Raw genomic sequence first — 26,866 nt, 5'->3', positions numbered from 1 at the left:
CCCCGAGTCAATACTTTGTAGGACCACCTTTCTCTGCAATTACAAATGCAAGCCTTTTGGGGTATGTCTCTACCAGCTTTGCACATCTAGAGGCTGAAACTTTTGCCCATTCTTCTTTGTAAAATAGCTCACGCTCATATTGGAGGGAGAGCGTCCGTGAACAGCAATTTTCAAGTCTTGTCACATAGTCTTAATGGGATTTAGGTCGGCACTTTGACTGGGCCATTCTAACACATGGATATGCTTTAATATAAACAATCCATTGTAGCTCTAGCTGTATGTTTGGGGTTATTGTCCTGCTGGAAGGTGAACCTTTATTTAGCTCCATCTATCTTACCATCAACTCTGACCAGCTTCCCTGTCCCTGCTGAAGAAAAGCATCCCCACACCATGATGCTGCCACCACATTTTACGGTCGTAATGGTGTGTTCAGGGTGATGTTTAGTGTTTCTGCTACACATAGGGGGAGATTTATCAAAAGTGGAACTGGCTTAGTTGCCCAGGGCAACCAGATTCTTTCATTTTTCATAGCTCCTTTGGAAAATGAAAGGTGGAATCTGCTTGGTTACTATAGGCAAGTAAGTTCTACTTTACTTCAGTTTGATAAATCTCCCCCATAGTGTTTTGCATTTGCACTCCAACTTTGGTCTCCTCTGACCAGAGCACCTTCTTCTACATGTTTGCTATGTCCCCTACATGGGTTGTGGCAAACTGCAAATGGGACTTCTTATGGCTTGCTTTCAAAAATGGTTTTCTTTTTACCACTCTTCCATAAAGGCCAGATTTGTAGCGTACATGACTAATAGTTGTCCTGTGGACAGATTCTCCCACCTGAGCTGTGGATCTCTGCAGCTCCTCCAGAGTGACCATGAGCCTCTTGTCTGCTTCTCTAATTAGTGCTCTCCTTGCTTGTGCTGTAAGTTTAGGTGGACAGCATGTCTTGGTAGATTTGCAGCTGTGCCGTACTCCTTCCATTTTTGGATGACGATGGATTGAACAGTGCTCCGTGAAACGTTCAGAGCTTGGGATAGATATTTATAACTTAACCTTGCTTTACACTTCTCCACAACTTTATCCCTGACCAGCCTTGTGTTTCTTGGTTTTCATGATGCTGTTTGATCACTAATGTTCTTCAACAAACCTCTGAGCCCTTCACAGAACAGCTGTAGTTATACTGATAATAAATTACACACTGGTGGACTCTATTTACTAATTTGGTGACTTCTGAAGGCAATTGGTCGCATCGGATTTTACTTAGAGGTATCAGAGAACAGGGGGCTGATGCACGCCACACTTTCTTTTAGATTTTTATTTATTAAAAATTTAGAAAACCATGTATCATTTTCTTTTCACTTCACACATACTTGCTTCTTTATGTTGGTCTATCACACAATCACAAGTTTGTGGGTGTAATGTGAAAAAATGTGGAAAAGTTCAAGGAGTATGTATACATTTTGAAGGCACTGTGAATCATCGCTCAATTCTTCCAAAAGCGATGAGATCAGAAAACATTAATCTGATGACCAAGGCCAGATTGAAAGAACACTAAAAGAAAATTTCCCCTGCAGGTTTTGCCACGTTTCCACAGCGAAATTTCCCTGCAGAATTCCTATGGATTGCACCCTCTGCATTGCAAAGGGTGACATTTGAGATGGAAATTCACAGCCTAAATTAACATGCTACAGATTTAAAATCCACACTGCAGGTCAATTTATGCTGCAGATTTTTTTGGTAGCGCGTGACAATTTGTTAAAATCTCATCCACTACGTACCGTGAAACGATGACGATTTGCTGTATGCAAGTCTGAGGAGGCAAGTCCACAGAATATATGTCCCATGTGGAAGTACCCTTAAGTATCCTTCTCCTTTTCTTTACTCCTGTTTTATCGCATATAAAGATACTAAAAAATATCTAAAAAGAAAATCTTCTCTACGCATGCCAGGAGATCAGCCATTTTTCCCTTCCTTCTCCCACAATTCTATGTCTGGCTGTAAGTAAACAGGCTGCAACATTCCGCACTCAAACCCTGACTAAGCATGCCTCCCCCCTCAGCTGTTCTATACAAGATTTCTTCAAGACAAATGACATAAGGAAGACACAGGAACTCCTGCAAACTAACAGTGTGTGCAAGTTTGTCATCCATGTCTGGGTTTAGTGTTCCTTTAAAGGGATTCTGTCACCTCTCATAACACAAATTCAGATTTTAAACCAGTCATGCTCCACAGCTTACCTTGAATCGGCTGTGCTGTTCTATATTGTAATCCGTCCAGTAGTTTTGCAGAAAAACGACTTTTATAATTATGCAAATTAACCCTGAAGGTGCCCAGAGGGGCGTTATGTTCCCCTTTGTGTGCCCAGTAACGCCCCTCTTACAGTGCCCAAAACGCCTTCCTCCAGAATCCCTAACCGCCCACAGCGTCTTATCCCTTTCCTCCCCCTGCCTGACGGCCGAGCGAAGTCTCGCGCAGACGCAGTACCCACTGAGGGCTGCGCCAGTGCGATTTGCTGGAGACTGAGGGCAGGAGCTTCATCGTCGTCACTGGGCATGCGCCGAGCCCAGTGACGTCCGATGCTCGCTCTTCCCTCAGTCTCCAGCAAATCGCACTGGCGCAGCCCTCAGTGGGTACTGCGTCTGCGCGAGACTTCGCTCGGCCGTCAGGCAGGGGGAGGAAAGGGATAAGACGCTGTGGGCGGTTAGGGATTCTGGAGGAAGGCGTTTTGGGCACTGTAAGAGGGGCGTTACTGGGCACACAAAGGGGAACATAACGCCCCACTGGGCACCTTCAGGGTTAATTTGCATAATTATAAAAGTCGTTTTTCTGCAAAACTACTGGACGGATTACAATATAGAACAGCACAGCCGATTCAAGGTAAGCTGTGGAGCATGACTGGTTTAAAATCTGAATTTGGGTTATGAGAGGTGACAGAATCCCTTTAAGGCCTATTGCATACAACCGTATGGCTTTTTCAGTGTTTTGCGGTCCGTTTTTCACGGATCCGTTGTTCCGTTTTTTGCTTCCGTTGTGTTTCCGTTTCTGTTCCGTTTTTCCGTTCGGCATATACAGTATACAGTAATTACATAGATAAAATTGGGCTGGGCATAACATTTTCAATAGATGGTTCAGCAAAAAACAGAACGGAAACGGAAGACATACGGATGCATTTCCGTATGTGTTCCGTTTTTTTTTTGCGGACCCATTGACTTGAATGGAGCCACGGAACGTGATTTGCGGGCAATAATAAGACATTTTCTATGTTAAAACGGAACGGAATAACGGAAATACGGAAACGGAATGCATACGGAGTACATTCCGGGTTTTTTTGCGGAACCGTTGAAATGAATGGTTCCGTATACGGAACGCAAAAAACGGCCAGTAAATGGGAGAAAAAAAACGACCGTGTGCAAGAGGCCTAAGAGGGAAACAAATTATAATCTTCCCGCTTTCAGCGCCATATACACACCTGCTGTAAGAGGAAGCTTTTTCTTCTTTGCACTAGGCTTGAACACAAAGCAGCCCTTAAAATTAGAAAAGAAATGTACAGCGCGTGTTACAGTAATGAATTATTCATGGACATAAGTAAAATAAAAAGGAACCATTACAGTGAATTTGAAGAAGAAATGAGAGATGACAGTCACCAGTGCAGTAGTGAGCTCATGTACCGTAGTTACATATTGTATCCAGCCAAAGCAATCCCTCTGCAAACCATACTTTATTCTACTCATGTCTATTAAAGCTGTTGTTAGTGCACCAGTAAGACACTGGTCAAAATTTCCATTTTAATAGGAACCATGGCAGATATCTTTTTCTTGCATTAAACAGCATCTGTCAGCTTGATCCACCCTATTAATAGTGATGAGCGGCAGGGGCTATATTAGCGATATTTCACAAATATTTAGTAGAGTATTCGCGAATTCGAGATTATTTTATTGAATGCGAAAAATTGGCAATGTAAAAATCGCCTAATGCGAATTCGTAACGCGAAATAAAAAATGGATCACTTTGGCTACATTTTTCAAGCTGCTAAAAGTTTCCTGAGACTGGAGAACATGGTTGGCATGGCAGAACATTAGAATAGCTTTATATGCAGATAGAGTCAAGTGCACAAATATATTCGCGATTGCGCTAATCGGCAGTGATTAGAATATTTTTTCGCACTACGTGCAACTTCACATTTTAGCAGGTCTGGCTACAGATTACTGATTGGTCCACTAAGTATTGTTGTGAACTTGACATTGCTTCCTTCTCATTGGCCCATAAACAAGAAGCAGAGAGGAATCATGTGTTCAGATGGAAAAAATGTTGAATATTCGATATAACAAAAATATAGCACTATATTCTAAATATTCGCGAATTCTCGAAGTGGCGATATTCGCAATAAAAATTCACTATTCAGATATTCGCGCTCAACACTACCTATTAAACCAGGCATACTGGAGGTCGTGTACTAACGTTCTAAGTCTGTTTTTTGGCACAGAAAATTAACATTTTTGTTTTAAGTGACATTTTGTAAAATAAATGTGCAATTTTAGCTTTTTCCTAAGTCCTTGCCCTTTTTTCCAAATAGTGGGCAGGGAGTGGTCAGGAAGAGCATGTGCAGTAGAAAACTGGTGCACGTTACACCAGAAAGGAGCTCCTGGAGTAGACATCTATTCTGGAGCAGCACCAGCAGATGCGACAAATGTACTAGTTGGCATGTGCCTCTTAATAAATTGCTCAGATCTTTTGCCAGCCGAGTTTTTACAAAGACCAGCATGTGAAAAACCAGTCTTAAGTAAATGATCCCTTTTGCCTTTTAGGGTTGATCATGCTGAGTGAAACAACCCCTCTCTTATTTAAATCTGCGGCTCCATTTTAGAGAAATCTGCAGTTTATGCTGATGAGGTTTTCAGTGTACGAAGGGCAGGCCTTGCTCCTTGAAGCACCACTTCACAACTGCCTTTCCTCCTTAGCCACGCCTTGATTGACAGGGTCAGGGATCCTCAATGTCTTCCCGCTTTCCTTGGAAAATGTTCAGTCTGCACATGTGCAGTACATCTCAAATGGGCTTTTCCTGATGCTGAAATTCGAATATCATTTTAACATGATGCTGATCGCAGACATTTAATCCCTCAGATGCTGTGGTCAATTGTGATCCCTGAGGTGGCTTTCCCTGGGGAGCTGGGATCAGGGAAGCCGTTCTTTTGTGTTTATAGTAGAGATAGGACGGGGGATTCGTCGAATCCACGAATCCCTCGAATCTTGCTGGATTCGTGGACTCGAATCCCGACGTAATTTACCTGAAACAAATCCGACAAATCCCGGTGGGAGGGACTGGGAGGAGGAGCTGGGGGCCGGTGCGTTCACTGTGCTCCGGCCCCTCCGCTCCAGTATAGTAATAAAATGTGTAATTCTATTAATAATAATTCATGCTGCCCCCTCTGTCTATAGTACATTCAATATATCCTACTTACAGGGCTACTGACATCGTAATGCAGGCCGGCCGGGCAGACGAGCGGCAGAGTGACTGACTGACGTCACCTGCCTGCGCCGCCTGCTTCATTCATAAAGCAGGCGGCGCAGGCACGTGACGTCAGTCAGTCACTCTGCCGCTCGTCTGCATTACGATATCAGTAGCCCTGTAAGTAGGATATATTGAATGTACTACAGACAGAGGGGGCAGCATGAATCATTCATCATTAATTAAATTACACACTTTATAACTGTACTGGAGCGGCAATGGGGGGTCTGTGGATTACACTGTTAAGGGGTGGGGGGGTCTGTGGATGGCACTGTTAAGGGGTGGGGGGGAGGTCTGTGGATGGTACTGTTATGGGGTGGGGGGGTCTGTGGATGGCACTGTTATGGGGTGGGGGGGTCTGTGGGTGGCACTGTTATAGGATGGGGGATCTGTGGAGAGGTGAGAGGCACTATGATACTGGCACATTATGAGGGGAGATGGCACTAGGATACTGGCACATTATGAGGGGAGATGGCACTATGATACTGACACATTATGGGGGGAGATGGCACTATGATACTGACACATTATGGGGGGAGATGGCACTATAATACTGGCACATTGGGGGGGGGGAGATGGCACTATGATACCGGCACATGGGGGGGAGGAGAGAGGCACTCCGCACTTGATACTGGCACATGATTAGGGGGGCATCTATGGGGACACTTACTGGCACATTATTGGGTGGCACTGTGGGGCCACTTCTTATTGGCACATTATTGGGGGGCACTATGGGGGCATCTACTGAGGCCACAAAGAAGGGGTATTTTATATGGGGGGCTCTGTGTGGTACTAGTATTATCAGGGGTATTATCTGTTTCTGCAGTATAGTATTGGGGAGCACAGCGGAACAGTATTGGGGGTGTTAGGATGATTTGTCCACAAGATGGGAGGATGATGGAAAAGTAGTAAACCAAGATTTTTTTTTTTGTCAAACTGCAGAGACGAAAAATGGCCGAAAAATGGTGTCTGGTCTGAAGGTCTGAAAGGAGAAGATGAGGAAAGAGAACATCTACATCAAATGAGACGTCACTGGATGTAAGAGGTATGTGGCGCTGTATTACCCTGTATGTTCTGTAGTGATAGGAGCAGGGGTCATCGCGGTCATATAGGGTGCGACCGTGATTGGGAGGTGGAGGTTCAGACAAACTGACGCGGTCTGACTTTGTTTCTTACACCGTGCGTTCACACAATTATGTACAGGATTCGTAGGATTCGAGATTCGAAAGATTCGATATATTCGAGAACCTTTGAGGATTCGGATTCGAAAAAAATTGGATTCGTCCCACCTCTAGTTTATAGCCTAGGTCTCTCTGAAGAGTTCCATGCTATTACATTTGTAGTTCTTGTGGAGGCCTGCAGGTGGCAGGGCTCCATAAGAAAAAAGTGAATCTGCCATATGCTGCAATTAGGGATGAGCGAATCGACTTCGGATGGTACATCAGAAGTCGATTTCGCAAAAAACTTTGTTGTAATACTGTATGGAGTTCCCCCTCTGTACAGTATTAGAATGTATTGGCTCCGCTAACCCGAAGTTCTTACTTTGCGAAGTTGCACAAGACTTCACATAATAACTTTGGGAATTAATTATTACTGTAAAAATTAAAACCTTGGTAATAGTAGATACAGTACTACAACAAAGTTTTTTGAAAAACGACTTCGGATGTACCATCTGAAGTCAATTCACTCGTCCCTAGCTGCAATACTAATTGATTGCAGTGTAAAGGGGGGAAAAAAAAAAGGAAAATAAATATATAAAAATTTTAATTACCCCCTTTAGGCCTCCTGTGATGCGGAATGCCCACGGAACGGCACCAGTGTATTACGGATCCGCATATGCGGTCAACAATACGGCAACAGGGCGCACACGTTCGTGTGCAGGAGGCCTTACCCATATAATAAATAAACAATAAAAAAATAAAGATCATATGCACCACCACATCCCAAAATGTCCAAACTATTAAAATATAAATGTATCTATCCCATCAGGTGAATGTCATAATGAAAAAAATAATAATTTTAAAATGGTCGATTTGCAATTTTTTCATTGCTTCACCACCCCAAAAAAACGGAACAAAAAGTGATACAAACTATATCAATAAAAACTACCATTACTCCGCAAAAAATGCGCCCTCACTAAATGAGTTATGGGGAAAAGAATATGGCGATGCAAAGAACAAAAATACAGTTGCAAGAAAAAGTATGTGAACCCTTTGGAATGATATCGATTTCTGCACAAATTGGTCATTAAATGTGATCTGATCTTGATCTAAGTCACAACAATAGACAATCACAGTCTGCTTAAACTAATAACACACAAAGAATTAAATGTTACCATGTTTTTATTGAACACACCATGTAAACATTCACAGTGCAGGTGGAAAAAGTATGTGAACCCCTAGACTAATGACATCTCCAAGAGCTAATTGGAGTGAGGTGTCAGCCAATTGGAGTCTAACCAATGAGATGAGATTGGAGGTGTTGTTACAGCTGCCCTGCCCTATAAAAAACACACACCAGTTCTGGGTTTGCTTTTCACAAGAAGCATTGCCTGATGTGAATGATGCCTCGCACAAAAGAGCTCTCAGAAGACCTACGATTAAGAATTGTTGACTTGCATAAAGCTGGAAAGGGTTATAAAAGTATCTCCAAAAGCCTTGCTGTTCATCAGTCCACGGTAAGACAAATTGTCTATAAATGGAGAAAGTTCAGCACTGCTGCTACTCTCCCTAGGAGTGGCCGTCCTGTAAAGATGACTTCAAGAGCACAGAGCAGACTGCTCAATGAGGTGAAGAAGAATCCTAGAGTGTCAGCTAAAGACTTACAAAAGTCTCTGGCATATGCTAACATCCCTGTTAGTGAATTTACGATACGTAAAACACTAAACAAGAATGGATTTCATGGGAGGATACCACAGAGGAAGCCACTGCTGTCCAAAAATAAAATTGCTGCACGTTTACAGTTTGCACAAGAGCACCTGGATGTTCCACAGCAGTACTGGCAAAATACTCTGTGGACAGATGAAACCAAAGTTGAGCTGTTTGGAAGAAACACACAACACTATGTGTGGAGAAAAAGAGGCACAGCACACCAACATCAAAACCTCATCCCAACTGTGAAGTATGGTGGTGGGGGCATCATGGTTTGGGGCTGCTTTGCTGCGTCAGGGCCTGGGCGGATTGCTATCATCAAAGGAAAAATGAATTCCCAAGTTTATCAAGACATTTTGCAGGAGAACTTAAGGCCATCTGTCCACCAGCTGAAGCTCAACAGAAGATAGGTGTTGCAACAAGACAAAGACCCAAAGCATAAAAGTAAATCAACAACAGAATGGCTTAAAGAGAAGAAAATACGCCTTCTGGAGTGGCCCAGTCAGAGTCCTGACCTCAACCCGATTGAGATGCTGTGGCATGACCTCAAGAAAGCGATTCACACCAGACATCCCAAGAATATTGCTGAACTGAAACAGTTCTGTAAAGAGGAATGGTCAAGAATTACTCCTGACCGTTGTGCACGTCTGATCTGCAACTACAGGAAACGTTTGGTTGAAGTTATTGCTGCCAAAGGAGGTTCAACCAGTTATTAAATCCAAGGGTTCACATACTTTTTCCACCTAGACTGTGAATGTTTACATGGTGTGTTCAATAAAAACATGGTAACATTTAATTCTTTGTGTGTTATTAGTTTAAGCAGACTGTGATTGTCTATTGTTGTGACTTAGATGAAGATCAGATCACATTTTATGACCAATTTGTGCAGAAATCCATATAATTCCAATGGGTTCACATACTTTTTCTTGCAACTGTATATATTTTTCCCAATTATTGTTTTTTTTTCAGTATTAAAACACAAGAAAAAGTACCGTATATAAATGTGGTATTGCTGTAATTGTACTGACCAGAAGAATGGAGGGAACAGGTCAGTTTTACTGCAGTAAAAATGAAACCCATAAAACTATGGCACAAATGCATTTTTTTTACCAAATTCCACCCCATTTGGAATTTTTTTCCAACATCCCACTATATCATATGCAATTTTAAATGGTGACATTAGAAAGTGAAACTTGTCCCACAAAAAAAGCATAGCCCTCATATGGCTATGTCAATCGAAAAATAAAAAAAGTTATGATTCTGGGAAAGTGGGGAGTAAAAAATGAAGATGCAAAAACGGAAAATCGCCATATCCTCAAAGATTTAATTGATTCTTGGGAGTGCTGCAAGTGTTCTTAGGCCCCTTGCAGACGAGCATTCCTCCCGCAGCGCAGCATTATGCCAGTGTTATCTAATACATTCCAGAACTGTAAGGGCTGTTTCACACGAGCGGATGCCGTGCGTGGCATCCGCTCCGTGAAAGAGTGCCAAGACCCGATGCAGACTGCAGAGGAACGGAGCATTAACATGACTAATAATGCTCCGTGCCTCTCTGTGACCTCTTTACTACGAAATCACAGTGACAACTGTGATTTCGTAGTAAAGAGATCACAGAGAGGCACGGAGCATTATCAGTCATATTAATGTTCCGTGCCTCTGCAGTCTGCATCGGGTCTTGGCACTCTTTCACGGAGCGGATGCCACGCACGGCATCCGCTCGTGTGAAACAGCCCTAAGGGTTACATAGCATCATAAATCAAAATAACGCTATGTAACCCTTACAGTTCTGGAATGTATTGGATAACACTGGCAGCATTATGCCAGTGTTATCAAATACATTCCAGAACTGTAAGGCCCCTTCCACGCGGGTGTAATGCGTGAGGTGAAAGCATTGCACCCGCACTGAATCCAGACCCATTCATTTCAATGGGGCTGTGCACATGAGCGGTGATTTTCACGCATCACTTGTGCGTTGTGTGAAAATCGCAGCATGCTCCTCTTTGTGCGTTTGCGGTGCGATTTTCACGCACGGTTGCTAGGAGACGATCGGGATGGGGACCCGATCATTATTATTTTCCCTTATAACATGGTTATAAGGGAAAATAATAGCATTCTGAATACAGAATGCATAGTACAATAGGGATGGAGGGGTTAAAAAAATAAAAAAAATAATTTTTTAACTCACCTTAATCCACTTGTTCGCACAGCCGGCATCTCTTCTGTCTTCTTTTGTAAGGAAAAGGACCTTTGATGACATCACTACGCTGATGGATCATGTGAATGACCATGTGATCAGCGCAGTGACGTCATCAAAGGTCCTATTCCTCAAAGAAGAAGACAGAAGAGATGCCGGCTGCGCGAACAAGTGGATTAAGGTGAGTTAAATTATTTTTAAATTTTTTTAACCCCTCCAGCCCTATTGTACTATGCATTCTGTATTCAGAATGCTATTATTTTCCCTTACAACCATGTTATAAGGGGAAATAATACAATCTACACAACCTTGAACCCAAACCTGAACGCGCGTGCAAAACACATTGCACCCGCGTGATAAAAACTGAACGGAACGCAATCGCAGTCAAAACTGACTGCAATTGCGTACCTACTCGCGCGGGTTTGCCGCAATGCACCCGGGACGCATCCGGACACGCTCGTGTGAAAGAGGCCTAAGGGTTACATAGCATCATAAATCGATATAAAGCTATGTGACCCCCGGCAGTGCTGGGAGTTCAGGCCGGGTGCTGCGTTGCGGACTCGCTGCGGGAGGAACGCTCGTCTGCAAGGGGCCTTTGGGTTTAGTCTACCAAAGTAAAAAAAATCATCATATCATTACATAATTGTAAAATAAATCCTGATCCGTGAATAGTGTAACCTTCATCCTGAATAAGGAGCAACTAAAAACCAGTAACCTTTTTTCACCAAGCAAAAGGGATTTTACCTTGGAAACTGATGATGTTGTCATATTGAAGTCCTGAAAAACACAGAAAGGAGATGACAATATACCAAATACACACAAACTGTCTACATTTGGACATTTCTGTAGAAAACTATGGACCAAGTGCAGATCATGTCCCTCTGGATTATTGATTTTAATTTATTTTACAAAATTTCTTACCACCCGTCAATGTTTTTAGTGCTAACAATTAATTAATGATTAATGTACATAGTTTGTTTTATATTATATTAGCAGCTTCATACCCCTTCCTTACCAGGCCAATATTTCAGTAATAACCAATTAATTTATGAGCCAATTTACATCCATTTAAAGGGTTTCTGTCACCAGAATTAACCCTATTAAACTGGCTGACATTAGCGATGTGCTAATGTCAACAGACTCTAAGGCCCCTTTCACACGGGCGAGTTTTCCACGCGGGTGCAATGCGTGAGGTAAACGCATTGCACCCGCACTGAATCCGGACCCATTCACTGCTATGGGGCTGTGCACGAGGGGTGATTTTTACGCATCACTTGTGCGTTGCGTGAAAATCGCAGCATGTTCTATATTGTGCGTTTTTCACGCAACGCCGGCCCCATAGCAGTAAATGGGGATGCGTGAAAAATCGCAAGCATCCGCAATCAAGTGCGGAAGCGGTGCGATTTTCACGCATGGTAGCTGAAGGGTTAAATGGAATAAGCTATATGATCTAGGTGACGATCGGGATGGGGACCCAATCTTTATTATTTTCCCTTATTGCATGGTTATAAGGGAAAATACAGAATGCTTAGTAAAATAGGGCTGGAGGGGTTAAAAAAAAAAATAATAATAATGTAACTCACCTTAGTCCACTTGTTCGCGCAGCCCGGCTTCTCTTCTGTCTTCTGGATCATGGATGGACCATGTGATGAGCGCAATGATGTCACCACAGGTCCTTTTCCTCACAGATCATCAAAGAAGACAGAAGAGAAGCCGGGCTGCGCGAACAAGTGGATTAAGGCGAGTTACATTTATTTTTTATTTTTTTTAACTCCTCCATCCTTATTTTACTTCTGTATTAAGAATGCTATTATTTTCCCTTAGAACCATGTTATAAGGGAAAATAAAATCTACACAACACCTAATCCAAACCAGAACTTCTGTGAAGAAGTCCGGGTTCGGGTCTGGGTACTAAACATGCCGATTTTTCTCACGCGCATGCAAAACGCATTAAAACGCTTTGCACTCATGGGCAAAAATCGCGCATTTTCCAGCAACGCACCCGCATCTGTTCCCGCACGTCACCTGCAACGCCCGTGTGAACCCAGCCTAACTCTCCTAATATCATGCTTATGGATGCCCCCATTACTGCACAATTTTAACATTGATGATCTGCTAATTAGCCTCTAGGAGCAGGGGGGGTGGGTTGCTCCTGCTACTAGAGGCTCTGTTCGCCCACCTCAAGTCCTTGATTGACAGGGCCAGGCAGCGTTCGTCTCCTCCTGCCGGCCCTGTGTGCTGGGTAAATCTCGCACCTGCGCAGTCCCAGAACACAGGACCGGCAGGAGGAGACGAACGCTGCCTGGCCCTGTCATTCAAGGACGGCAGGGGGTGACTTGAGGTGGGCGAACAGAGCCTCTAGTAGCAGGAGCAACCCCCCCCCCCCCCCCTGCTCCTAGAGGCTAATTAGCATATCAAAGTTAAAATTGTGCAGTAACGGGGGCATCCATAAGCATGATATTAGGAGAGTTAGGGTCTGTTGACATTAGCAGATCGCTAATGTCAGCTAGTTTAATAGAGTAAATTCTGGTGACAGAAACCCTTTAATATTATATTTCACGGGAGAACTTAGACCTTTCTTTTGTGCCATTAGATGACAAATATACCACATATTTTGGACTATAAGACGCACTTTTCCCCCAAAAGTGAGGGTAAAGTGGCAATGCATCTTATAGTCCGAATGCCAATGAATGCTTCCATTATGGAAGCGGTCATCAGCATGCAGGAGGTGCGGGGAGAGGTGGGGGAAGAGCCGCACTGGCTTTACTCACCCTCCCATGTCTTCTTCGGGGCCCCACTCTGCACTGTGCCCTGACGGCGTACAGCTTCAGGACTACTGAAATTGTGCCCGTTTTGGAGGCTTTTGCACCTCATCCAACTATTTATGTTTCAAAAGTGCACCTCATCCAACTATTTAGACTAATTGAGAAGTTTTCTAACTTTTGCAACTTTTTTCTAACCTATTTATGTAGGGGCATCTTTTTTGAGCCTGAATTTGTCGCAAAAACAAACAGTCTCATTTCTTTGCCACCCCAGGGCTGGTGTATTTTCTTCCTCTGTTTTCAGGGGTTTTGCAATATATATTTTTTTTTTCGCATTAAAAGGCACACTTTCCAGGAGACGCGACTTTCTTCTGCAAAGATGCAACAAAAATATGCAGAGTCTAATTCATCAGCTGCTAAGCAACTTTTAATAAATACTTGTGCCCCATTGAATCTGTATAAGGATGAGCAATGGCGGTAGTGATCACTCGTCTCCATACAGTAGATTGCTGCATGTAAATCACCTCTTCACCTCCACTGACGAGCAGGCAATTGTTGGGAATGAAGTGTCACTTCCCGATAATTGCTGGCTATGTCGGGCAGTCTAAGGCCCCTTTCAATCGAGCGAGTTTTCTGCGCGGGTGCAATGCGTGACGTGAACGCATTGCACCCGCACTGAATCCTGACCCGTTCTACAGTCAGGTCCATAAATATTGGGACATCGACACAATTCTAACATTTTTGGCTCTATACACCACCACAATGGATTTGAAATGAAACGAACAAGATGTGCTTTAACTGCAGACTGTCAGCTTTAATTTGAAGCTATTTACATCCAAATCAGGTGAACGGTGTAGGAATTACAACAGTTTGCATATGTGCCTCCCACTTGTTAAGGAACCAAAAGTAATGGGACAGAATAATAATCATAAATCAAACTTTCACTTTTTAATGCTTGGTTGCAAATCCTTTGCAGTCAATTACAGCCTGAAGTCTAGACATCACCAGACGCTGGGTTTGTTGTGCATTTTCATACGTATACAATATTATCTAATGACCTTATAATCAAAATGAATGCTCATCTCATTGCCTTTAAGAATAAGATCAGCCTGAACCAAAGTTATATTATATGGCTGAGGAAACCAAGATGAGTTCAAGGCAAGTTCAGTTTATATTAAAAAAAATAATAATTGTGAACATAAATGGACATTGTATTAAAAGTTAGTGCTAAAGATATGAGACCATCTGTTAAGGAGTAAGTCAACTCCCTAAAATATGTCTGTCTGGAGGGAACAAGGTTACTTGATAAGGACTCATGTCCTTATCGCACACCTGCTGTATGAGGTTCAATTTATATATTTATAAATATATTATATATATATATATATATATATATATATATATATATATATCTCTGCATGGTATATTTAGTTTACAACATATGTTAATCAATAATTCATATAATGTGTTATCTATGTGTAACAATGTATCGATTTATATATATGTCATACCATGTATTTACCATTTAGAAGGTATTGTAGAAGATACAGAAACAAGTAAGTTTATGTTAATTGGATTTCAAAACAATAGTTATTCATGGATGTAGATAAATTAAATGTACAAGTTCCGATGCCAAGCATCAAAGCCGCTCAACCTATATTTCAAAAAGATAGGAGAAGACAGTCAACTCCAACAAGTTCAGGATATAGGTAATTAAAAGTGTCAGGAAAAGACCTTCCTCAATGATTTATGGTAAGAAAGGTCAACGAAGTCATGAGAACGTATTATTAGATATTTAATTTTATGCTTAAAAGTTGGGATGTTCATCTACAGTACCGCAGTGCCATCTGGAGGCAGATGGACAACATTATATTATTTCATTATTTGTTCTATACCATATTAGGAATTGATACAACGTCATGATGTTATTAGCATGCGAATACACCCACCCTACCTGATTGGGAATCCCTAATCTAAAGGGGATGATTCTTAGATAAGGGGGGGAATAATTACTCGTGTGCGGGGTGGCATAGAAGAGCTAGCAAGAGAAAAAAAAAGGGAGAGCTGGAGATTAAGGGAGGAAGAGAGAGAAGTGGAGCTCTCTAGAGGGGTCTATCGAGATGAAAGCCATAATGAGATGCGCTATGATGGACCACCCAGCTTTCCTAGGAGCAGAAGTGAGATTCCTACTAGGACTTGGTAAGAGACACAGAAAATGATATTTCATTTTATTAAGACTAATTTGATAGTGTGGGTGAAATTATACCATCTAGATTGGCGAATAAATAAATGATTAAATTAATTGATCATCTCCATATTGAGATGTAGTCTTAGGATATTGTGAGGCTTCATTCTACCTGCAGAAGAATCTAGACTCATAATCTAGCAAAGCATTAAATGATTGCATATATATATATATATAAATCAAGGAATGTGGGCAGCACCACTGTCTGAAAGGTACAGACGGAGTGCCAGCAGCTGAGTCGGCGATCCACCTCCAAATAATATAAAATAAATGAAATCCGCAGCACATCCAGGTAGTGAACAAGTGAAAGAAGCTTTAATCACCAAGCATGCGACGTTTCAATCCTCTCAATGGGATTTTTCTCAAGCAGTGACATAGTGGGCAGTGCATAGTACATATTTAAACACATTGACATAATCAAACAATCAATGAGTAAAATACAATCATTTACAGTAATATGTTAAAAAAATCATGACAACGGCAGTGTTATCATTACAAAATAGCATTTCATGAAATTACATACAGTGTTACAGTGCAGGCAATACCCGTATCAAATCCAACATACAGTGTACAGGCAAAATACTTTAATAACAATCATAATTAATTCAGGTGTATGTCATTATAATAACCAAAATGTGCAGGTGTACCTCAGTAGAATGATGAGTTAGATCACAGGAGTGTGCGATGGAATCAGAACACATGGGTCACAGCGTCTCAGACATACCAATGCGCATGTCTCAAGGACCTTCCTGGGGATTCCGATCACATGATCACCCATTCTGTTCATTCGATGTAGTGCGCATGTCGCAGGACCTGTGAGCATGTGATCACAGCATGTGATCACTCCTCCGGTCATGTGTTCAAGTCAATCATCCGGTCATGTGCTTCAATGTGTCACATGATCGGAATAGACGAGCTTGAAGATTCAAGTGTTCAGTGGTATTCAGAACACATAGGAAAGCATGATTAAACAGATCTATTTCCAAAAATCATTATAAGGGACATATATATAGCACCTAAAGTAAGTTATGAATACCCAAAGTATACAGAAATATGTCGTCTTAAAAAACATAAGATTATGTAGGCAGGCATAAAAAGTAGCAAAGTACATATGGCAGTGTGGGAACCTGGTACAGGATCGTCGCCGCCCCAGGCGCATCAAATCACATGGACAGTGTCATTCATGAGTCACCCATCAATCAGGGAGAAAAAATAACTGTATACAACTGGAAGTACCATTGTTGTGTACAGGAAAGCTATATGTACTAAGCGGGAGTACCGCCGCTTTCCTTGCTATATAAGGACTTAGTTTATTAGTTGTTAAATAGCCCCCTAGTCTAAACGAGGACTTCAGTGTATGCGACTTAGGCTACTTTCACACTAGCGTTCGGGTGTCCGCTCGTGCGCTCCGTTTGAAGGGGCTCACAAGCGGCCCCGAACGCATCCGTCTGGCCCCAATGCATTCTCAGTGGAGGCGGATCAACTGAGAATGCATCCGCCTGCCAGCGCTCAGCCTCCGCTCCGCTCAGTGAGTGGACACCTGAACGCTGCTTGCAGCGTTCGGGTGTCCACCTGGCCGTGCGGAGGCGAGCGGATCCGTCCAGACTTACAATGTAAGTCAATGGGGACGGATCCGCTTGAAGATGACACCATATGGCTCAATCTTCAAGCGGATCCGTTCCCCATTGACTTACAATGTAAAGTCTGAACGGATCCGCTCAGGCTACTTTCATACTTAGAAAATTTTCTAAGTTTTAATGCAGACGGATCCGTTCTGAACGGATGCGAACGTCTGCATTATCGGAGCGGATCCGTCTGATGAAACATCAGACGGATCCGCTCCGAACGCTAGTGTGAAAGTAGCCTTATGTGGTTATCACAAAGTCCCAACCTGACTTGTCCCCCCTGCCCGTTGGATGCCATCCCTGGAAATCCAACATGGCAGACCCGGGATCATCCTCTAGATTCCGGGGGCACATTGGTATATATCCATAGAACATATCAATCCTCTCCCCGAGACTGATGGCTCAAAAGGCCTGTCCATATGTAAATCCGAGCACATGGGTATAGCAACCAAACCATCCCAGGTATTCCAACATCACCTATGTATAATCACATGCCTGCATACAAATCAAAAAAAGGAAAAAAGTGTCAAGGAAATCAATATATCCGTGCACCTGTACGGAAAACAATCATATGTCATGCAATGCATAAGACATGACCGTATAACCTACTGTGCACAGAAACATGATCTCACCAATCTTGTTAAAAAGACATCTTTTTCTAAAGAAAAAGCAAATAGAATTGTATATAGCACTAAAATAAAAGGTGTGTGTGTGTGTATAGAGTTGTTGCGATACCAAATTTTTGATTCGGTTTCGATACCATGAAAAAGTATTGCGATACTCGATACCATTCGATACCACGCGAAAAAAATAAACAAAAAAAGCCACGTGCATTCCTCATTTTTAAAAATGGCGAATCGCGCAGTTTTTATTTTATTTTTTCTGTTCCGGCATTCACCACCTAGATTTTTTTTTTATATTTTAATAGTTTGGACTTTTCTGACGTGGCGATGTAATATGTTTATTTATATATTTTATATGTGAAATTGGGAAAAGGGGGGTGATTTATACTTCATATTTTAGTGTTTTTTTTTTTTTCACTTTTTATTTAATAACTATTTCCCCCCTTAGGGGCTAGAACCTGGGATCTTTCATCCCTTTTCCTATTCACCCTGATAGATCTCTATCAGGGTGAATAGGACTCCACACTGTCCCTGCTGCTCTGTGCTTTGTGCACACAGCATCAGGGATGTTACCATGGCAACCAGGGCTTCCTGGCTGCCATGGTAACCGATCGGAGCCCCAGGCTTACACAGCTGGGGCTCCGATCAGAAGCTGCCACTGCACCACCAATGAGGGGGAGTGGAGAGGTCCCTGTAGCCACTGCCACCAATGATTTTAATACTGGAGGGTTGAGAGGGGCCGGCGCACTGTGCCACCAATGATTTTAATGGGATGGGGGGATTGAGGGGGGGGGCACACTGCACCACCAATGATTTTACCCCTTTATACAGGAGGCGGGTACTAGCAGATCAGCGGCAGTTAACTGCCGCTGATCGCAGCTCCCTGTCAGGGGCAGGGTGCCGGCAATGCGATTCTGCTGCCGGCACCCGCCTCCTGTATGTGTTAAAGACTGACTACTGTATATGAGTCCAGACTTTCACTATTAGGCCACACAGAGCGGCGCCCAGCGATGTCTCAGCACTCACCATTTAGTCCTGGGCGCCGCTCCGTTCGCCCGCAGTGCCCCATTACTGTCTCCTCTCCTGCTCCACATGCTGCTGATTACTATCGGAGCGATGGGAGGAGACATCAGCTTCACTAGTGGGCGTTCCTTCTCCCTGGCTGTAGCGCTGTCCAATCGCAGCGCAGGGAAAAGGAACGCCCACTAGTGAAGCTGATGTCTCCTCCCATCGCTCCGATAGTAATCCTATCATTGGGGGCGCAGTGCGCCCGCCCCTCCTCCGCCCCTCTCTTCTCATTGCCGCCCCTCCTCCGCCCCTCTCTTCTCATTGCCGCCCCTCCTCCGCCCCTCTCTTCTCATTGGTGGCAGCGGCAGCAGCACAGGGGGGAGGGAGGACAGCTTCCTTCTCCCCGTGCTGCTGAGAGAACATGAGCGCGCCGACAGCAGCGCGCTCATGTTCAGAGATACTAGACTGCGCAGAAGCGCAGCCCAGTATCGAAAAAACGGAAATCCCGGTATCGTATCGATACCGGGACAAAAGTATCGATTGGGTATCGAAATTTCGATACCCGCAACAACCCTAATAATATATATATATATATATATATATATATAGGTCCCATCATGATCCAGTGGATGAATCTTCCAGCGCTCACCCTTTATTGTGGGTACACACAATATTCACCATAATCCTGAGGGTAATAAAAACAATGTATAAGAACACCTTGTTATATAAACAAGGGGCACAACCACTTAAAACTCACCATAGGGGCAGGCGAGCAGAATCATGAGCACAATCACCTAGGACAATAACCAGGGCCTATAATCAACATTCAATCCCTGTGGTCTTAAAGTATTAAGTTTAGCAATCCATCGCATCTCACATTTTTTGAGAAGGGCAAGTCTGTTCCCACCCCTCCGTGGTGTAGGGATATGGTCAACCAGCATACATTTAAAGGTCCCGCTCCTTATGGTCCATGTCAGTAAAATGCTTCGGGACTGGAAGATCCATCCGTTTTTTACGGATGGTGTATCGATGTTGATTGATTCTACTTTTAAAATCCAGTGAAGTTTCCCCAATGTATAATAACTGACATGGACACCAAAGGATATATATAACAAAAGAGGATTCACATGTCAAAAAGTGCTTGATGTAATACTTCTTCTGCGTACGTGGATGCAGAAAAAAACTGCCTTTTTGCATGTATCGACAATTAATACAATTTAAGCATGGAAAGCTACCCAATTTGGGACTACGAAGAAAGGTTTGGCCCAACTCCTTTTGTGTACCTATGTCAGAAAGAATCAATCTGTCTTTAAGGTTCCTAGTTCTTTTGTATGACATGAGGGGAGGGAGATGAAATTCCTCAATCCCCTCATGACCACTTTTCAAAACTGGCCAGTGTTTCAGGATGATTTGCCGAATGTGTGTACTATCTTCTGTTACCAGAGGAATTCTCTTGCTTTGTTTGTCACCATTTTTATTTTTCTTAGTAAGAAGCTCCGTACGTGTTTTGTATTGTATAGAGTTAAGATGTTGTTTAAGTAAAGTTACAGGATAGTCCCTATCTATGAAGGACTGTGTCATACATTTGAGAGTGTCAGATAATTCATTATTATTGCTGACTATACGTTTAGCGCGGTAAAACTGACTCAAGGGAAGGGATTTGACCATGGCCCTGGGATGTGCACTGTTGTACCTCAATAACGTGTTGCGATCGGTGGGCTTAGAGTATAAGCCCGTCGATAGCACACGATCATGTAAGGTCACAACAGTGTCCAAAAAATGTAATTGTTCACATGAGTGTTCTAACGTAAATTTGATATCAGAATCAATAGTATTCAAAAATTGAAAAAACTCCATAAGAGCCTCCTCTGAACCTGTCCAAATCAAAAAAATTTCATCTATGTATCGCCACCACTTCAGAACATGTCGGAAGTGGGGCGATACATAGATGTGTGTCTCCTCCAATGTGGCCCCCACTTATGCCAACATGGCGGTCTCCTTCCTCGAGGAGACACACATCTATGTATCGCCCCACAATAAACGGTGAGCGCTGGAAGATTCATCCACTGGATCATGATGGGACCTATATATATATATATATATATATATATATATATATATATACACACACCTTTTATTTTAGTGCTATATACAATTCTATTTGCTTTTTCTTTAGAAAAAGATGTCTTTTTAACAAGATTGGTGAGATCATGTTTCTGTGCACAGTAGGTTATACGGTCATGTCTTATGCATTGCATGACATATGATTGTTTTCCGTACAGGTGCACGGATATATTGATTTCCTTGACACTTTTTTCCTTTTTTTGATTTGTATGCAGGCATGTGATTATACACAGGTGATGTTGGAATACCTGGGATGGTTTGGTTGCTATACCCGTGTGCTCGGATTTACATATGGACAGGCCTTTTGAGCCATCAGTCTCGGGGAGAGGATTGATATGTTCTATGGATATATACCAATGTGCCCCCGGAATCTAGAGGATGATCCCGGGTCTGCCATGTTGGATTTCCAGGGATGGCATCCAACGGGCAGGGGGGACAAGTCAGGTTGGGACTTTGTGATAACCACATAAGGCTACTTTCACACTAGCGTTCGGAGCGGATCCGTCTGATGTTTCATCAGACGGATCCGCTCCGATAATGCAGACGTTCACATCCGTTCAGAACGGATCCGTCTGCATTAAAACTTAGAAAATTTTCTAAGTATGAAAGTAGCCTGAGCGGATCCGTTCAGACTTTACATTGTAAGTCAATGGGGAACGGATCCGCTTGAAGATTGAGCCATATGGTGTCATCTTCAAGCGGATCCGTCCCCATTGACTTACATTGTAAGTCTGGACGGATCCGCTCGCCTCCGCACGGCCAGGCGGACACCCGAACGCTGCAAGCAGCGTTCAGGTGTCCACTCACTGAGCGGAGCGGAGGCTGAGCGCTGGCAGGCGGATGCATTCTCAGTTGATCCGCCTCCACTGAGAATGCATTGGGGCCAGACGGATGCGTTCGGGGCCGCTTGTGAGCCCCTTCAAACGGAGCGCACGAGCGGACACCCGAACGCTAGTGTGAAAGTAGCCTAAGTCGCATACACTGAAGTCCTCGTTTAGACTAGGGGGCTATTTAACAACTAATAAACTAAGTCCTTATATAGCAAGGAAAGCGGCGGTACTCCCGCTTAGTACATATAGCTTTCCTGTACACAACAATGGTACTTCCAGTTGTATACAGTTATTTTTTTCTCCCTGATTGATGGGTGACTCATGAATGACACTGTCCATGTGATTTGATACGCCTGGGGCGGCGACGATCCTGTACCAGGTTCCCACACTGCCATATGTACTTTGCTACTTTTTATGCCTGCCTACATAATCTTATGTTTTTTAAGACGACATATTTCTGTATACTTTGGGTATTCATAACTTACTTTAGGTGCTATATATATGTCCCTTATAATGATTTTTGGAAATAGATCTGTTTAATCATGCTTTCCTATGTGTTCTGAATACCACTGAACACTTGAATCTTCAAGCTCGTCTATTCCAATCATGTGACACATTGAAGCACATGACCGGATGATTGACTTGAACACATGACCGGAGGAGTGATCACATGCTGTGATCACATGCTCACAGGTCCTGCGACATGCGCACTACATCGAATGAACAGAATGGGTGATCATGTGATCGGAATCCCCAGGAAGGTCCTTGAGACATGCGCATTGGTATGTCTGAGACGCCGTGACCCATGTGTTCTGATTCCATCGCACACTCCTGTGATCTAACTCATCATTCTACTGAGGTACACCTGCACATTTTGGTTATTATAATGACATACACCTGAATTAATTATGATTGTTATTAAAGTATTTTGCCTGTACACTGTATGTTGGATTTGATACGGGTATTGCCTGCACTGTAACACTGTATGTAATTTCATGAAATGCTATTTTGTAATGATAACACTGCCGTTGTCATGATTTTTTTAACATATTACTGTAAATGATTGTATTTTACTCATTGATTGTTTGATTATGTCAATGTGTTTAAATATGTACTATGCACTGCCCACTATGTCACTGCTTGAGAAAAATCCCATTGAGAGGATTGAAATGTCGCATGCTTGGTGATTAAAGCTTCTTTCACTTGTTCACTACCTGGATGTGCTGCGGATTTCATTTATTGCATATATATATATATATTTTGATAGAACATTCTTCGCCAAGCTAAGTGATGGATTCCCACAGGAAAGATTTGTTTCAAATCCTTTCCATTTAAGATCCTAGATCCCTGTTATTTGTCTTAATAGTCTTACCAAAGTCATATATGTGAAAATAGTCCAGGATGGGGCGGAAGGATACAGTTATCTCTTCTAAGTTATATCCTTGGATGGATTTGATCATGCCTGAAGTCATGTGATGTGTAGTTGGTTAGGGGGGGGGGGGGGGGAGAATGTATTTAGCATTCTATATTGATGTCTAGGATTAGACATGCCCATCTTGATATCATGAGGTTTTCTCTGAACAGAAGTAATGTATATAACTTATGTTCCTATTTTGATATCCTAACCTAATAATAGCTTGGTTATAATGTGACAAGTTATTTCCACTCACATGTATTGTTAAGCTTGTAATGCTTTATATTAACGCTATATATTCATTTGCATGTATCATTGTGTTTATTTACTTATGTATGTTTATAACCTTGTAACCAATAAATCTGCATATTTTTATAATACCTGTGTATTATTGTATAATGCAGAACTACATTTTATCATTAACGTCATCGCACGTCAAAAAGAACTTATTTATCTGAGGAAATAGTCGGACTCAGATGTGAATTGTATCAATTAGGTTGTCTACAATTCACCAGGTCATGATTTTAAGAATTTCTGACAAATTTTCTAAAAAAAAAAATTTATGGTTAATTATTTTTATGACCATAATTAATAATTCTTAAATGAATTATTACCCCCCCCCCCCCCCCCCCCGACAGGTTTCATCCCTGGTGATGCTCTGCCAGGCTTCTAATGCAACTGTCTTCAGTTCCTGCTTGTTCTTGGGGCATTTTCCCTTCAGTTTCGTCTTCAGCAAGTGAAATGCATGCTCAATCGGATTCAGGTCAGGTGATTGACTTGGCCATTGCATGCCATTCCACTTCTTTCCCTTAAAAATCTCTTTGGTTGCTTTTGCAGTATGCTTTGGGTCATTGTCCATCTGCACTGTGAAGCGCCGTCCAATGAGTTCTGAAGCATTTGGCTGAATATGAGCAGATAATACAGTCCTGATCAAAAGTTTAAGACCACTTGAAAAATGGCAAAAAAAAAATCATATTTAGCATGGTTGGACCTTAACAAGGTTCCAAGTAGAGCTTCAACATGCAACAAGAAGAAATGAGAGTGAGACAAAACATTTTTTGAGCATTCAATTTAATGAAAACAACGAATAAACTGAAAAAGGCTGTTTTTCAGCTGATCAAAAGTTTAGGACCACATGCCTTTAAAAAGCCAAATCTGTGCAAAGATGTGGATTCATTGTCATTTTCTGTCAGGTAGTCACACGTTGTGATGGCAAAGGCAAAAAAAACTCCCTTTTTGAACGTGGTCGGGTTGTTGAACTCCATAAGCAGGGTCTCTCACAGCGCGCCATCGCTGCTGAGGTTGGACGCAGTAAGACAGTCATTTGGAATTTCTTAAATGATCCTGAGGGTTATGGAACAAAAAAGTCAAGTGGAAGACCCAAAAAAATTTCATCAGCACTGAGCCAGAGGATCCAATTGGCTGTCTGTCAAGACACTGGACGATCCTCGACCCAAATTAAGGCCCTTACTGGTGCTGACTGCAGCCCCATAACCATCAGACGGCATCTGAGACTGAAGGGCTTCAAAAACAAAAAACGTCTTCAAAGACCTCGTCTCCTTGAACGCCACAGAACTGCTCGTTTGGACTTTGCAAGAGAGCACCAAACATGGGACATTCAAAGGTGGAAGAAAGTTTTATTCTCTGATGAGAAAAAATTTAACCTTGATGGTCCTGATGGTTTACAACGTTACTGGCATGACAAGCAGATCCCACCTGAGATGTTTTCTACGCATCACAGTGGAGGGGGCGCCATAATGGTCTGGGGTGCTTTTTCCTTCAGTGGAACAATGGAGCTTCAGGAAGTGCAGGGGCGTCAAACGGCCGCTGGCTATGTCCAGATGTTGCAGAGAGCATTCCTCATGACTGAGGGCCCTCGTCTGTGTGGCAACGACTGGGTTTTTCAACAGGACAACGCTACAGTACACAATGCCCGCAGTACAAGGGACTTCTTCCAGGAGATTAACATCACTTTTTTGGCCCATCCTGCGTGTTCCCCTGATCTAAATCAAATTGAGAACCTTTGGGGATGGATGGCAAGAGAAGTTTACAAAAATGGACAACAGTTCCAGACAGTAGATGGCCTTCGTGCGGCGTCTTCACCACTTAGAGAAATGTTCCCACTCACCTCATGGAAACGCTTGCATCAAGCATGCAGAAACAAATTTTTGAAGTTATAAACAATAACGGCGGAGCTACTCATTACTGAGTTCATGTTTGGAAGTTGGATTTCTGTTTTGGGGGGGGTTTAGTTTTTTTTTGGAGGTGTGGTCCTAAACTTTTGATCAGCCGAAAAACAGCCTGTTTCAGTTTATTCGTTGTTTTCATTAAATTGAATGCTCAAAAAATGTTTTGTCTCACTCCCATTTCTTCTTGTTGCATGTTGAAGCTCTACTTGGAACCTTGTTAAGATCCAGCCATGCTAAATAGGATTTTTTGCCATTTTTCAAGTGGTCTTAAACTTTTGATCACTACTGTATTGCCCGAAACACCTCAGCATTCATCCTGCTGCTTTTGTCAGCAGTTACATCATCAATAAATACAAGAGAACCAGTTCCATTGGCAGCCATACATGCCCACGCCATGACACTGCCACCACCATGCTTCACTGATGAGGTGGTATACTTAGGATCATGAGCAGTTCCTTTCCTTCTCCATACTCTTCTCATCACTCTGGTACAAGTTGATCTTGGTCTCATCTGTCCATAGAATGTTGTTCCAGAACTGTGAAGGCTTTTTTAGATGTTGTTTGGCAAACTCTAATCTGGCCTTCCTGTTTTTGAGGCTCACCAATGGTTTACATCTTGTGGTGAACCCCCTGTATTCACTCTGGTGTAGTCTTCTCTTGATTGTTGACTTTGACACACATACACCTACCTCCTGGAGAGTGTTCTTGATCTGGCCAACTGTTGTGAAGGGTGTTTTCTTCAGTCATCCACCACAATTGTTTTCTGTGGTCTTCCGAGTCTTTTGGTGTTGCTGAGCTCACCAATGCGTTCCTTCTTTTTAAGAATGTTCCAAACAGTTGTTTTGGCCACGCCTAATGTTTTTGCTATCTCTCTGATGGGTTTGTTTTGTTTTTTCAGCCTAATGGTTGCTTGCTTCACTGATAGTGACAGCTCTTTGGATCTCATCTTGAGAGTTGACAGCAACAGATTCCAAATGCAAATGGCACACTTGAAATAAACTCTGGACCTTTTATCTGCTCATTGTAATTGGGATAATGAGGGAACACCACACACCTGGCCAGTCTGCAGTTAAAGCACATCTTGTTAGTTTCATTTCAAATCCATTGTGGTGGTGTACAGAGCTAAAAATGTTAGAATTGTGTCGGTGTCCCAATATTTATGGACCTGACTGTATATTCTGTGTTTTTCACGCAGCCCTGGCCCCATAGAAGTGAATGGGGCTTCAGTGAAAAACGCATTGCATCCTCAAGCAAGTGCAGATGCAATGCGTTTTTCACTGATGATTGCTAAGGCTACTTTCACACTTGTGACAGAGTGATCCGCCAATCTGCATGCAAACGGAAAGCATTTGTAGACGGATCCGGATGCGGATCTGTCTTACAAATGCATTGCAAGAACAGAGTCATCTCTCCGTTTGTCATCCGGAGAAACGGATCCCTTATATATTTTTTTCATGCTGCGGTATGATCTCCGTCCTGAAAA

General features: G+C 42.7%; 1 protein-coding gene across 3 annotated transcripts in view; it reads right to left on the bottom strand.

Annotated features, from left to right (window-relative positions):
* Positions 1-26,866, bottom strand: part of ORC3 (origin recognition complex subunit 3) — a 105,185-nt gene that overhangs the window by 71,867 nt on the left and 6,452 nt on the right. For 2 of the 3 annotated variants that reach the window (XM_040428746.1, XM_040428748.1), the window contains exons 2-3: positions 11,309-11,341; positions 3,464-3,518 (exon numbers count right to left, since the gene is read on the bottom strand). In XM_040428746.1, coding sequence (XP_040284680.1) covers positions 3,464-3,518; positions 11,309-11,332 — 79 coding nt within the window. In that variant the 5' untranslated portion in view covers positions 11,333-11,341. Of the gene's footprint in view, positions 1-3,463; positions 3,519-11,308; positions 11,343-26,866 lie in introns of all 3 variants that reach the window. The other variant, XM_040428747.1, reaches the window with a different exon arrangement.

Source organism: Bufo bufo, chromosome 4 (assembly GCF_905171765.1).
Source record: "Bufo bufo chromosome 4, aBufBuf1.1, whole genome shotgun sequence".
Classification (NCBI taxonomy): domain Eukaryota; kingdom Metazoa; phylum Chordata; class Amphibia; order Anura; family Bufonidae; genus Bufo; species Bufo bufo.
Note: the sequence above shows the minus strand (reverse complement) of the source record. Positions and strands in the feature narration are given on the sequence as shown.